This window comes from Macrosteles quadrilineatus, unplaced genomic scaffold (assembly GCF_028750875.1).
Source record: "Macrosteles quadrilineatus isolate MER2022 unplaced genomic scaffold, UCM_ALF_1.0 Scaffold_2__2_contigs__length_208266976, whole genome shotgun sequence".
Taxonomy (NCBI): domain Eukaryota; kingdom Metazoa; phylum Arthropoda; class Insecta; order Hemiptera; family Cicadellidae; genus Macrosteles; species Macrosteles quadrilineatus.
Window position 1 is genome coordinate 23,240,634 of NW_026542595.1, and position 14,999 is coordinate 23,255,632.

At 36.9% G+C, this 14,999-nt stretch overlaps 2 protein-coding genes across 8 annotated transcripts in view; both read right to left on the reverse strand.

Annotated features, from left to right (window-relative positions):
• The window catches only part of LOC128985378 (desmoplakin-B-like), a 412,041-nt gene that overhangs the window by 72,282 nt on the left and 324,760 nt on the right, over positions 1-14,999 (reverse strand). The window lies entirely within an intron of this gene.
• LOC128985379 (trichohyalin-like) overlaps positions 1-14,999 on the reverse strand; it is a 115,619-nt gene that overhangs the window by 66,679 nt on the left and 33,941 nt on the right. For all 3 annotated transcript variants that reach the window (XM_054404825.1, XM_054404824.1, XM_054404823.1), the window contains exon 6: positions 8,450-8,602. In XM_054404825.1, coding sequence (XP_054260800.1) covers positions 8,450-8,602 — 153 coding nt within the window. The remainder of the gene's footprint in view (positions 1-8,449; positions 8,603-14,999) is intronic.

The following is a 14,999-nucleotide window of genomic DNA, read 5'->3' on the forward strand; positions in this document are numbered from 1 at the left end:
ATTTTCAGCTTGACATTCGTACACAATCCTAAATGTATAGAATGACAAAAAAGACAGCATCACCTTTTGCGTGGCAGTAACGACAGGACCGCTGCCGAGACATTAAGCAATTGTAATTAATTTCACATCCAATTCCATCACAAATGGCGCGGAACTCATCCGCGAGCCAACAAAGGAATTGCTAGTTAAGCGGGTTGAACGAACGTAATAGTGTTCCATCACACGTCATACGTCACACGGATAGTGAGAAACTATCTCTAGTGAGGGTGGTGATTTGCAATTATGTTATATCGACAACACAAGAGGCATGGGAACACTGGAGAACCCAGGAAAAGGTGGGTGAGTGACAATTACCAATACTCGATGAGAGACTTGGACAATGCCAAGGATAGGTCCATCCCCACGAGCAATACTGTGTGTCTTTGTGCGAAAATATACCCTAGTATCGATATACATTACAGAACGGTTTATGAAAAATTTTAGTTACAACATAAACCTAAAGATAGCTTGCGCAATAACTTAAAACAATGTCCTGTTATAGACCTATAGCCGAATAATACTCTACATGATTGCCAATCCTTATTGCAGCAGCAAGCGAATTTAAAGTATACCACCTTCTGTTGACCATGGAATTCAAATTAATTTGTTATGTTTACAATTACAATATATTTTCACTTTCTTACTATATTGTGATCATCAACATTTTCGAGTTTGTAAGGTTTTCGAAGTGAGGTCCGCGCGCGCGTGTATGTGTATCATTGTAGTTAAACTGTATATCGATGGTGTGTGTAGGTGTCGTGTGTGTGTGTGCACAGAGCTACGGACCACACTTGTTGTCCGATTTTGATGAAATTTGGTGTACTAACCCATGGTATCTCCAGGCTTTTCCCCTATAAATATCATAGTTACTTTCATCGCTTACTCAGAATAAAGATAGTTGACAAGCAAATGGGAGAAAGTACGAGACGGATTGCTGATATCGTTTATTTATTCATGTAATCGTTTTTAGGCAAATTATTGCAAGGTTATGTCTACTCCAGAGAGCGACACATACTGTTCGTACAACAATAATGAGGCTATTTGGCGGTGTGAGTCTTGGATTATTCATGTTTAACAGATTGGTCACACAATGTGGCACTAACAGTTGAGTCGTGCGTGTGGCGTGTGGCGTTCCACTGGCCTCGTCCTCGTGCTCTACCTTCTATATTCACTGAGCTCAGTCTCCAGTCTCAGAAGGCACATCAGATTTTTAATAGATATGAGGAAAAAAACAGACAAAAAGATAAATTAAAACTCAGTGTTTAATCACTTTCTTGCTATCTTAAATTCAACCCAAAGAGGAACTATTTTTTATGTACCAACTTATATGCCACTTTAGAATTTCTTGAAACCAATTGGATGCATTTAGGGACTTGATGTGTACAAGTTGATGCAATAGAGATTTGGGGTTATAACAGATTGTATTTTTTACATAAATCTGTAAATACCAAACGTATCCTCATTAAAGTGTTCTGCTATTTAGTCCACCTTATGACGCCCCAATGGGGGCCACCGAAATACTTATTATTCTGTATAAGTGATTGAAAAATCCTTTTTATCCGTGGGATACAATAGCCAAACATTAGTCACATTAATTTTAACATTTCCCAACCCTTTGTCCTCAAAGTTATTTCTAGAAAAGGCTTTTGAGACAATACTATTATCAATGAAATAACAATTGTAGTTGATGTGGCTACTCACGAAAAGGCATTTCGAACCATATATTTTAGTTCGAGCGGTACGTCCAAAACCTTTTTTACTAACTTCATTTTATGATTTTTGAAACAACTACATATTTTAGAAGTTCACTCAACATAATTACCACCCTTCACATGTTTTATCTACGACGAGATATAGTACACGCTTTTACGGTAATGAATTACGACCATTTATTCAGTACAAACACTAAATATATCAAGATACAACTCACCTGTTGTAGACCTAATATTTTTAGTGTATTAATTGCTGTTATTACATGTAAATATGCTATCGTGTAAATGATTTGGTATGAGGGTTTACCTTACATCATAATATCATGATCAAGTTTTGGTAACCAACAATCAGTGTAAATGACCATTACTATGATTCAATATGTTACTAGAAACCCCAACAAGACATTGGTTCAGAGTAAATTGATAAATCCTCGTAATTTAACCCTAATTCATAAGACCTTCGTTGTAAAAGATAAGTAATATAACAAGCTATAAATTGCTTTGGTTTTCAATATAAAGGAAAATAAACCATATAGAACCCATACACAAATTAACATTTTCAATTCTTTTGCTCGAATAATTGGGCCAAAATAGTTTCTTAAGTACAATATCTGAACGTACCTACACAAGTAGCAGCTTTCAATGTGATTATTAGAACTGAGTAATAATAAGATATTATCATTAGAATGGCTATACAATTTACTTTAAAAGCTTATAAGATAGACTTTCTTCCCTACAAGTAAAACGTATACAACGAAACAACAACATAGCTTTTATAATAAAACTATTTTCAACACTCTTTTGCGCTTTAGTAAACTGGAAACTTTTGCAAGCTTACACGTAGCGTAATTACACTGGATAATCATTTTGATTGTATTGAATCAAGTGTGTTTACGATAGCTGAAATATCGATTGTTGGTATTTAAAATACTATCACCAATGATCAGTCATTGATGATTGGTACGGACACGGAACACGGAACAAGTAATCATATGATCACATGAAAACCGACAAATCCCTCACACCATTTCACTTTCCTCATAAAATTCAAATACACAATTTCATTATAAAAGGTTTTGTTATGGATATCACGTTTCAGGTTTACAAAGCCAGCCAAAAAAATCGTTGTGAAAAATTTCTGCAAAATCCCTCAAACCAAATTAACCATCACAACAGAAATAAGTCAAAGAAAGGTTATTGTCAGTTAGTAATTCTATAAGTAAATACAGTATGAAGAGGAAAGACGTGTACCTTGGACGAAGCCTTGTAGAGCGTGAGAGCCATCAGGTATCCAGGAGGATCGAACTACAGCGGCGCACACACTGAGCGGTACTGAGGTACTGCGGTACTGTGACTGTGACGGAGGTACAGCGGCGGGTGTGGCAGGGCGAGAGAGAGCGGCAGGGGACGCGGCACGACGGGCTGTTTTTTGTTTTTGTTTGTTTTACCCTAGCCACATCCGAAGATTGCAAGGTAAATTGTTATTCAAATTTGAATTTAACTCCGAAAAATAATCCCACCGAAAAAAAATTAAGCAAGATAAACTTTGTACTCAAGATGTTCATTCTATTTTAATAATCTGTAGAAAAATGAGTGGGTAGCGAACTTTGAACGAAAAAAAAGGTAATATTTGGTCGTCTCAGAGGAAAAATGTGTAGCTCAGTCCTCCTCATTAAGTTCAGGGCGAAGTACAGGACCATTTTATGGAATAACTTACATTTAAGACTGGGTGGGAACGTTTACCATCTGGACATTTTCATGTTTTAAAGGTAAACAATAGAAACATATTCAAACCCCCATAACACCCCATTACGGAACTTGGTTGGCAAATTCATTCTAGTTTATCCAGCCCTACACCTTCAAGCTAAATTTCATCAACATCGGACCAAAATTAATCGAGCTATCGTGTTCATGGACATATTTAAATTTGAACTAATAGTGTGTTTGACCTCTAGGGACATCAAAATGAAAAAGTAAATTGGTCACGGGTCTAGGTCTTACTGTGCCAACTACGTTAATAGCTACATCCATTAGGGAAGTTTGCTAAACTGTATTAACAGCTCCTGTATGCTTAACATTTGTATACTCTAGTGAAAATAACTGCGATCTCAAGAAACAACAACTACTGTAGTTCATCTTTCTCACAATAAGATATGTAGAGCTGTAAAGCTCAACAGAATAACAGTTATTCTTTGAATCACTGTCAGATCACCAATCAATGTAATCGTTAGGCCAGACATGAATCATTAAGACTCACAATAGAAAAACATCATAGAATAAAATGGAAGACTGTCTAGTCATGACAAACAGATCATCACAGGATCATGATAAGAGTGAGAGTGATAACGAGATATATAATAACTACAGAGCTTGTTAAAAATTGCGGATACACTTTTCTTTGTGACATTTCTTGTAGATTTTCAGACAACACGAAGTAAATAAAATTAAAATGTTAATGTTAAACATCCAAATACTGGATTTAGGTTTGGAATGAAATTAAATAACTTCAGCTTAACTTTTTACACACGACATATTATGATCATACAAAGTGCATTTACTGTACTGGGATACGGGTTAAGGAGGTCGTAGCCGTAGTCACTAGTTGGCCGGAAGTTGTCTAATTATGCGGCTTATTGTAGCAAGTAGCAAGTGTGCCATCGCTGGCCATACACGGCCGTGGCGCGTGACGCGTGAATCTCCGTAACACTTTCAATAATACTACATGTGCAGACGCCAAGCAGAATAACACAAGCGAGTCCTTCATAATGGGCCCGATTTTGGCTGCATCATTTTTGTTCCGCGGTTGAAGGCTAATTTCTTCACATCACTTTTGTTCCGGAGGTCAGCAGGTAGATTTTGGGACCGGTCGAAACATCGCTTTTGTTCCGCGAGAGAGGGTCTGTATACAGGGGTCGGCGGAATTTTATCCCCCTGGAATTTTACCCCCTGGGCAAAGCTGACGTCACTATGACGTAGTAACCTGAGTGGCCAAAAGTTTGTTCGCGGCCGGAATTTTACCCCCGCGGATTTGGAAGTCTAATGAAAATAGCCAGAGCGTGATTAATTAGACTAGCGATAAAAACCGGAATTTTACCCCCTGTCCATTTAACTAGCGTATAGACAACTGAAGATGTACGGGCCGGACTTTTACCCCCGGAATTTTACCCCCCGGATTTTTACCCACGGAATTTTACCCCCGGATTTTTACCCCCCGGAATTTTACCCCCTGGCCGATTTTAGAAATTGAATGATTGATTTTATTATTTACGTTTTTAATTAATTGTAAACATTTCATTATTTAGTAAACTACTTTATTTATTTATTTTTTAATCTCAACTAAGTAAACAGAATTCGCTGTTTTATTTTGATCATACTAACCAACAGTTGGCTTCAAAGATCGAATCCTCATACTCGAATCTCAAAATTAAAATTAAAAACCTGTTCGATTAGTTAATTTTACAAATAAATTAAGATAGGCTACAGTACTTAATAATAAAATGTTTACTCTTAAATTAAAACTGAATGAAGATAATTAATCATTCTCACTAATTTATATATCTGACCAGGGGGTAAAATTCCGGGGGTAAAATTCCGTGGGTAAAAATCCGGGGGGTAAAATTCCGGGGGTAAAATTCCGGGGGTAAAAATCCGAGCCGTACATTCTAGGGTTTTATAATTTGATGTGTTCTGATTAAATTCACAACCGTGAAAATATATGTTTAATTCCGCGTTTAATCCATCGAGCTGATGTCGCGGGTTTGTGACGTCACGTTTGGCCAGGGGGTAAAATTCCAGGGGGATAAAAATCCGCTACCCCCTGTATTCTCCCTACCCCAAATCCTCTCTTTCGCCCTTCTTCTAATTCTTTCTTTCATGTTGGCTTTAAAACTCATTAATTTATCATTTTCTCCAACAGATATATCAATAATTGAAATAATTTAAACTAACTTACCTATGAAAGGAGAGGATTTTGGGGGAGGGAGAGTGCAGCCCCCTCACACGCGGAACAAGAGAGATGACCGTGGAACAAAAGCGATGTTTCGGACGGCCCCGAAATCTACCTGCTGACCCCCGGAACAAAAGTGATGTGAGGAAATTAACCTTCAACCGCGGAACAAAAGCGACACACGTCCGATATTTTATTAACTACTGCAAGGGTTATTTTTATTATATCAATATAAGAGGGTCTTTTAATTATTTTTAAGATCTCTTATTCATGTTGTGAATGGTTCAACGTACATTAAGACAATTGTTGTGATAGTTAACTCATATTATTTGGCGGCTTATAGTTATTTGAGTATGATCTGTATAACGTAACTATAATTGTAAGGTGACAAATTTTGGTTGAACTACAAAATATGAGCTACTGTATGTGCTTCTTTGCGTGAATAATTTATTTTGGCGGAAGCGTTGATTCCTTCAGAGAAAATTTTTTTCTAAGTTAAAAGTTTTTTATTTTTGATGTTAATCATGTTTCATAAAATTAAGTGTTTGTTTGTGTTAGTGTTTAGTGTTTAGTGTCTATTAGGTATATTTGACCCCAAAGCTCTTCCATTTATATCAAAAGTAAACACTTATTGTTTTAACTCAACATCAATTGGTTTATAATGTTGTATACTGTACAACGCATGTTATTGTACGACACCCTTCCGCTTTCTCTTAAACTGGAACAAAGTCTTAAAAGGTGAAAAAGTCTGAAAAATAAGTTGATTATTTAATTATTTTTTAGTTAGTTAACCAAGTTTGGAATGTTTGGCAACAACTTGGCTAGCCCAAAACATTTATGCCTACTGTTCATGTTGCAGGCATGAAAAGATGTATTAAATTTGAATTGAAAAATAGTAATATAACTGTAAAATCAATTAAGAGGATTGGATATTTGGTCCATGTTCCCTTGAACCCATTTCTTGTAGAATATTCCTTCTCGTATGCTATACACAGGTAGATGTAGACTGTGCGTAGCGTCTGTCGCAGGTCTGCTGCAGCTGCAGTAGATTGTTTGTTGTACTTGTACACTGGCTATCGTAAACTGGATTCCCAAAACGGTTTTCAGGCCTGAACTAATAAAACCTTCCGTTGCAAACTACTTCTTACTTCAAAGAGTGGACTAATGACTATCCCATTTCAGCTGACCAAGAAGGTACAGGAGTTAAAATGTGATAAATAAACATGAGCTAATTTTGTTGTCAAACAAATGTAATTATTTCAATAATGTTTTATGTTACACCAGTGATCATGGCGATAACCATGATAATTTAACCATATTAATTTAGTTTTATACATAAAATTTAAACTTTGCTATTCCAGGAAGAAAAAAAAACACAAAATGTTATTGCAAAAGTAGTTTTATTTTCAAACCAGTATAAATTGTATAAAACACACATTTAAGTCTAAATATACAAGTTACATTTATAATTGAGTAAAAAAAATTAAACATTTTTAGTTTTAATTAATATGTTTTAATTTTCAATCCACTTATTGCACAATAGTGTTAACTCTAGACTCGGTGACAAAACATAACATGAATAGTGTTAATAAGTATTATAATGGCACATTATTAATACTGGTTATTAAACTTAAATTACTTAACTAATGCCATAAATAAATAGACGGTAGCATAAATAAATGTTTATGTTTTAACGACCTTTTAATTTTAGTAGATAATATTCACGTACAATCCTTGAGCTTTACCAACCTGATTACCATGTATTGCAATACAAAAATTTCATAGCCTATTTAAAACTTTTTAATTAACTAATTTAACTTAGTGTCTCGTAGTTAAACTTATATTCAATTTTTTTCTTCTTCAGAAGCAATAGGAAGGCACAGAATCGATAAAATATCGATAAGTTTTATATCACTGGGGATAGCACTGAGGAAGCACTTTCACTAGAAACACTTGCTGCAAACAAAATATCTAGAATAACGAAAGAACTCAGTGAACAGTTAGAGCCGTATTTACAAGAGAACACTAGTGTGAAAAAATATTTACACTAACAGCAGTATTGGTTATGATGAAGTGTAGAGATGAAGAATGTAAGTTTGTTTTATGAATCCTAATATGAATAATATGGAATAAGAATGAAATGATGTCACGATGATTTGAAAGCGTTATGATTTAGTCGTAGTTCAGATAGTAGGAAAAAACATACCTGTAGACATTTTCTTCAAGGAAATAGAAAAAATATTACAATTTTTCATACGTACACACAAACAATGTTTTTGAAAATATCAGTAGAGTTTGTGTTATAAGATAAAGGTGTTGTACAGAAAGCTACAAAGAAGCGCAGAAAATCAAAGGACGTTAAAACATAAAAATAACCTAAAATATAAGACTATTGACTATTCATAAATGCTACTTAAAGCTAGCATGAGTTTTCTTTATTTCTGTGCATTATTAGCTTAATTGTTAAAGACCAATATTTGACAGCCATATTATGAGATTGATCTTTCTACAAAACTATACATTTAAATTCATAAGATGATAACAGAAAGCGTGTAAGGAAAGCTCTGCAAACACAGTTTACTTAAAATTTACTTTTAGCTATGAAATGTGATATAAAAATGTGTATTAATAAAAGTAAAATATTTAGACGTTATGAATAATCAATAGATTATTATTTGGTATTAACTCTTTAAAGGCTTTGCCTTAAGCGTAAACGAACGAAGCGAAATTGAGAATCTTAACAGACGCTCACCCTCTCCGGCTCCTTGAGAGATGTCTCCGAGATCATCCTAGACCTCGTCAGACTGCCATGAGGTGAAAGACTCTTGTCTAGACGTGTGGCCAGGATATGGTACTGTCTCTGTAGCTGGTCTATCACTCGGTCCTTGCTCTTCATCTCCTCTAGCTGAAACATCAGGATATTTACTGTAACTAGAGTCTAGACTATTATAAGGGGAAGGACTCTTGCCTAGACATGTGGCTAGGATATGGTACTGTCTCTCTAGCTGGTCTATCACTCGGTACTTGTTCTTCATCTCCTCTAGCTGCAAAATCAGGATATTTACTGTAACTATAAGAGTCTAGACTATTATAAGGGGAAGGACTATTGTCTAGACGTGTGGCTAGGATATAGTACTGTCTCTGTAGCTGGTCTATCACTCGGTACTTGTTCTTCATCTCCTCTAGCTGCAAAATCAGGATATTTACTGTAACTATAAGAGTCTAGACTATTATAAGGGGAAGGACTATTGTCTAGACGTGTGGCTAGGATATAGTACTGTCTCTGTAGCTGGTCTATCACTCGGTCCTTGCTCTTCATCTCCCCTATAGCTGCAACATCAGGATATTTACTGTAACTAGAGTCTAGACTATTATAAGGGGAAGGACTATTGTCTAGACTTGTGGCCAGGATATGGTACCGTCTCTGTAGCTGGTCTATCACTGGGTCCTTGCTCTTCATCTCTCCAATAGCTGCATGATATTTACTGTAACTAGAGAATACATTAGGCAACAATCCCTAGCACTAATTGTTACACGTTAAATAGTTCTTATTGTAAGCTGGTTAATGCTGGTAAGCCCTTTTACAGTGATACTTCCAGCCGATAGGGCACGCTTAAATGAAAGTCCGCCACGGTCGAATGAAACTATCGGTTGTAACGTCTCGAGACTCATATTCCATCTTCTCCATGTGTTCTATATTATCCGGTCCACAACTCTCGCCTCATGGTCGACAATTACTGGTGATTATCGGAGGTGATGGACGGAGTTGTAGCAGTGGTCGGTTTCACTCTCAGCCCTCACGAGAGGGTCTAAACACCCGTCCAGGCTGAATCCTGCATTACGTAAACAATCCTCAGTGTCTGTGTCTGCAGACTACTTAAACTGACACATCATAACAGAGTTAAAATGATTACACGTTGGTCTTTATTTTACAACGTAAGTATTTTTACCAATCGTAACCTTGTGAAATTGTTTGGTATTTTCTAAAAATTTGAACATTTTCTTTAAACTTATGCTTTGGCCCTCTTGTAATTATTTTATTATATTTTATTGCAGATCCATAGTTGGTTTCATTCGAATCAAACATTTCTTCAGAAAATTCTTTGTATTGAAACCAACATATTTTCACTATATGGTGAACTAACACATTATTTTCGTGTTTCGCAGATCATTTTCCAGAACGACAATCACACTCCTTGTCGTCGTTCATCCCTCGTTTCTCCTCTATCTCGTCTCTCGTTGGCGCTATCTATTTTTCCTCCATTACAGGGCCACACGCAATTTCATTTTGTGGTGGACTATCATCAGAGAGATTCGCCGTTCTCCGTTCTCCGTCGACCCGGAACCACCGAGTGCGGAGAGTTGCAAAAATTGACTGGCGGCTGTAAATCAATCTTGGTACGAAACCGCCGCGATAATGTAGTAACAAGATTGAACGGTCCAAGGACCCGGTGTTGAACTGTGCCGAAACTGTAGTTCAAAGGTGGTGTGCATTTTATTTTACTAACTATAATTGATTATGTTATACCGGGCATTTCTACCTCAGCATTCCTCGTTGATGCCCAATTAATTATGTTTCAAATATAATTCTAAGTGTAATTAGTTGTTGGTAAGGGAACAACATTGGTTAAGCATATTTCATTGTTTTAATTAAATCAGTGTATTTCCTAACATAACTACAGGATGAATCAAAAGTCAAGACCACCCACCCCAACTTATATTTTTCTAAGATATAGAATCAAGAAATGATATTTCAAATATTTTTTTGTCTTTTCTTTAATTAAAGGCTTAACTAATGATCTTTAACTTATTAAGTGGAGGGAAAATGGCAAATATAAAATCTTGACTCCCTAGAGACTCTCTACGTTAATAATCTCACCACGTTAAATTTAACGCCTCAATCATCATTTTATCACGTCAGGGTTTTTTTAAGAAATTCTGTTACCAGGTTAAAATTGCTCTTATGGGACTAACATCCAATATGGCTACCACTGATGAAGAATATTAACTAAACGGTTTAAAATTTTTAGCCAGTTGTAAATTCACAAATTGTGTATTCTTAGAACCAAATTAGTTTCAAATTTAAGTATTTTTATTTGATCGATGAAGGTTATTTAAAAAAGTTTAAGCAGGAAGGTTAGAAGTTGAGAGTAACAAATTGAGAAGTAACAAGTTTAACAATTTCATGTGTTTTATTTTTTGATGAGTATCTTTGCTGTCCGAATACACCTCCCCACAACTCATTTGTGTGTTTATCAAAACATTTGAAATTATTATTTCATCGCTAGAGAGTGTTGACATTGAAGATTTCAAGTGTGCAGGTTAGGGCCCTTTCACACGAGGCCACTGGTGGCCGCCACCGGTGGCCGCCACTGGTTGCCCGCCACAGCTTTAACATTATTTTAAATGGGACCTTTCACACGCAGCCACTGCAGTTGCCCGCCACTACACAGTGGCCGAGCAGTGTCTCCTCGCGCAACTGCTAGTCGGCAACCGCCGGCAACTGCAGTGGCGGCAACTCATCGCGGGGCATTGAATTAAATGGGAGCTTTCACACGTAGCAACCAGTGGCCGCCACCGTGGATGAGCGCGAAGCTAATATTTTGCATCAGTTCACGTGCAGACTGCAGAGACAAACGCACTATGGTAGTTGTTGAGTGTTTTCGTGTTGACTTGTTTGTTTGTGAAAATGAGTGATCAGAAGAAAAATAAAGAGGACGTTGCTGAAAAAGAAAAAGCCAAAGGAAAACAACACAATAAGAGAATAAACAAAATAATTGAAGACAAAGTGGATACTGAAGATATAATTTGCGAAATTGAAAAGTAACCGGCAACTTGGTATAGTACGCCTGTGTCTTTGCCTTATTTTCTGTATTATCAACGCGAGAAGAAGGAGATGTTCATTGTTCAACAGCATTTTCACAACTACCAATGTACAGTGGCTGTAGTAGAGTGGCTTGTAAGTTGCCTGTATCATCCACTGCAGTTTCCCGAATCCCGGCCGGTAACTGGTGGCGGACACCGGTGGCCGCCACCAGTGGCCTCGTGTGAAAGGGCCCTTAGTCTGTGCATCGTAATATGAGGCGAGGCGACTGTGTATAAACAATAGTGGCGTGGGAACGACCGGCCCCGGGCCCTCTGCTCCCAACCGCTATTATTTATCGACCGTGCCACAAATAGAGGAGCCAAACTATAATCATACATTCACATATGTCTATTTTCGCCCAGCCGTTTGTCTAGAGGTAGCGTATAGGCTGGAGATGTACAACACAGATATCTGAACTCCCGATCAAAACAAACAATTCAAGGCAGACTTGTGCAGTAAAACACACAATAGCTCTGGGATCGTCGAATCAGGCTTTGTATTGAAAGATTGAAACTTGTTGCATTTTTAAGCCCTCTTGTTGTTGTTAAGATTGTATGGATTTTAATTGTTATGTCGATGTATTAAAACTCTCCTGATCAATAATACTTTACGACACACACTATAAGAGTATACTGTTAGGGTGGTTCACCAATCGACAGTTAAGGTGTGTAGTATTAAGTATCATTCTTAATTTAATATTTGTAAAATACGTGTTTATCTCCAAGAGCAATTTGAGTAAACCAACATTCCTTCAATTGTTTATGTATATAGAATGCGAAAATGAGGATACAGTAATCATGAACTAATAGTCACACAGGGTGAGTATGTACCAGTCGTGGTGGTCAGAAGATATTTAAAAAAATGAGCGATTGAATGAAAATTGATTACAGTTGGAAGAGATGAGAGCTAGTTTGCAAGCGTGGCTTTTAGTTCATGTCATTTGTAAATCTCTGACGCTTTTATTTTCAACGCCAGTAGTTTGTATAGAAAATCACAAACACTGTTTAAAGGGATAAAGGTTCCAAAGCTCCTCAAATGTTTGTTTGTAGATATTTTGGAGTTTAATTCCTCCTCTAACACTCTGAAGTGGGCTACGAGATACTGACTCGTACTCGACTCTCTCAAGAAGACTTCTCGGATGGACATGCAAGACCGTGGTTTTGAATAAGACAGAGGTGATATTAATGTAAAATATGATTTCTAGAACAGTTAAGTTTCACTGAGTAGTCACGTGTGCGGTTTTCAGCTGATTAGTATGCCTGCCTGCACGTGATGACGCGAGCGCGGGTGTGCGACTATGTGCTGTACGCGGCGATTCATTATAATGAGCATCAATGAAGGAGACATTCGCCAACACGTCTGACTAATCACGAAACCTCACCTGAGTGGGAAATAACTTCGACCAGTTATAAAACTGAATACTGAATAGAAATCATTGATAACCGATGGGGTTCTGAGCACGAATACTAGAAAAGACACATTATGGACCATAAACACAAACAAATTATATTACTGGTCCGAAAGTAAACATTATTTATTGCTTATGGAACTGTCTAAACCATATGCTACGTAATTTGTTTATTTTTATGATCCATGCCGTTTTTTGTTCTAATATTCGTGAAAAGCGTTCAGGCAGATAAGAACAGCAGAGATAAAGATGGAAATATGATGGGGAAAAGTTCTCTGGTTATTAGTTTTATAGCCACATCACACCAACATATTCCAGAAATCTCAATTATAATGTAGTGTTTGATATGATTGCACTGATTGCAGTGCGTTGCTTTGAAGAAGTAGAAATTTAAGGTATTTTACAACTGTTAATAATTTCATATACCATTCCAAAGATGCAACAAGGGAAGGAAAATAACGAGGACTGCAAACCTGACTGCAATCGATGGTATGTTACTTACTTTTATGAAAGAAACATTATTTTGAAACTATACTGAAATAAGTGCAATAGGCTGAAACCTAAAAGGGAGATGGGAGCCACGGCTATTTAATTAATTATTCATACCAACGATTACGAATTATACAATTTTACAAAAATTACAATACTCAACATAGCATTTTAAGTTCAACTCAGAAAAAGGAGCCAAGTTTCTAGCCTACTTAATCTGTATAGAACTACAGAATGGGAACAAATATGTGACAAGGCAGTTAAACTATGGTAATAAATAATATAAATGGCTAATGTGTGAGATGGTATCTAATTATTTATTGCACAAGCAATATTTGCGCGATTGGTCGCTCTTATGACACTATGTGTCAAAAAGGCTTGAACTAATTAATTAATGGAAGCTGGGTGCTGTGCCTAGTGAGGTCTCTAGTAGGTGATTCTACAATATTTGATGGCCTCACTCTCTCAATATTTAATATTGAACATGAAACTGTTTGCGGAATGATAATTCTTCTGGTACTATGTTCAACAAGGAACTGATCCAATGAATGGAAGCTGGGAGCCATAGATTGTGGGATGTGGTATTCTCTAAATATAATTATTTTGGCACTATGTTCAACAAGTTGCAGATTCAGTAAATGGAAGGTGGGAGCCGTAGATAGTGGGAAGTAGTAGTCCCTAAATATCATTCTTCTAGTGCTATGTTCAACAAGTAGATGATCCAGTGAATGAAAGCTTGGAGCCGTCGTAGATAGTGGGATATAGTGGTCCCAAAATTTTATTCTTCTTGTGCCTTGTTCAACAAGGAGCCGATCCAGTGAATGGAAGCTGGAAGCCGTAGATAGTGGGATAGTAGTCCCTAAATATAATTCTTCTTGTGCTATGTTCAACAAGTAGATGATCCAGTGAATGGAAGCTGGAAGCCGTAGATAGTGGGATAGTAGTCCCTAAATATAATTCTTCTTGTGCTATGTTCAACAAGTAGATGATCCAGTGAATGGAAGCTGGAAGCCGTAGATAGTGGGATAGTAGTCCCTAAATATAATTCTTCTTGTGCTATGTTCAACAAGTAGATGATCCAGTGAATGAAAGCTTGGAGCCGTCGTAGATAGTGGGATATAGTAGTCCCTAAATATTATTCTTCTTGTGCCTTGTTCAACAAGGAGCCGATCCAGTGAATGGAAGCTGGAAGCCGTAGATAGTGGGATAGTAGTCCCTAAATATAATTCTTCTTGTGCTATGTTTAACAAGTAGATGATCCAGTGAATGGAAGCTGGAAGCCGTAGATAGTGGGATAGTAGTCCCTAAATATAATTCTTCTTGTGCCTTGTTCAACAAGGAGCCGATCCAGTGAATGGAAGCTGGAAGCCGTAGATAGTGGGATAGTAGTCCCTAAATATAATTCTTCTTGTGCTATGTTCAACAAGTAGATGATCCAGTGAATGGAAGCTGGAAGCCGTAGATAGTGGGATAGTAGTCCCTAAATATAATTCTTCTTGTGCCTTGTTCAACAAGGAGCCGATCCAGTGAATGGAAGCT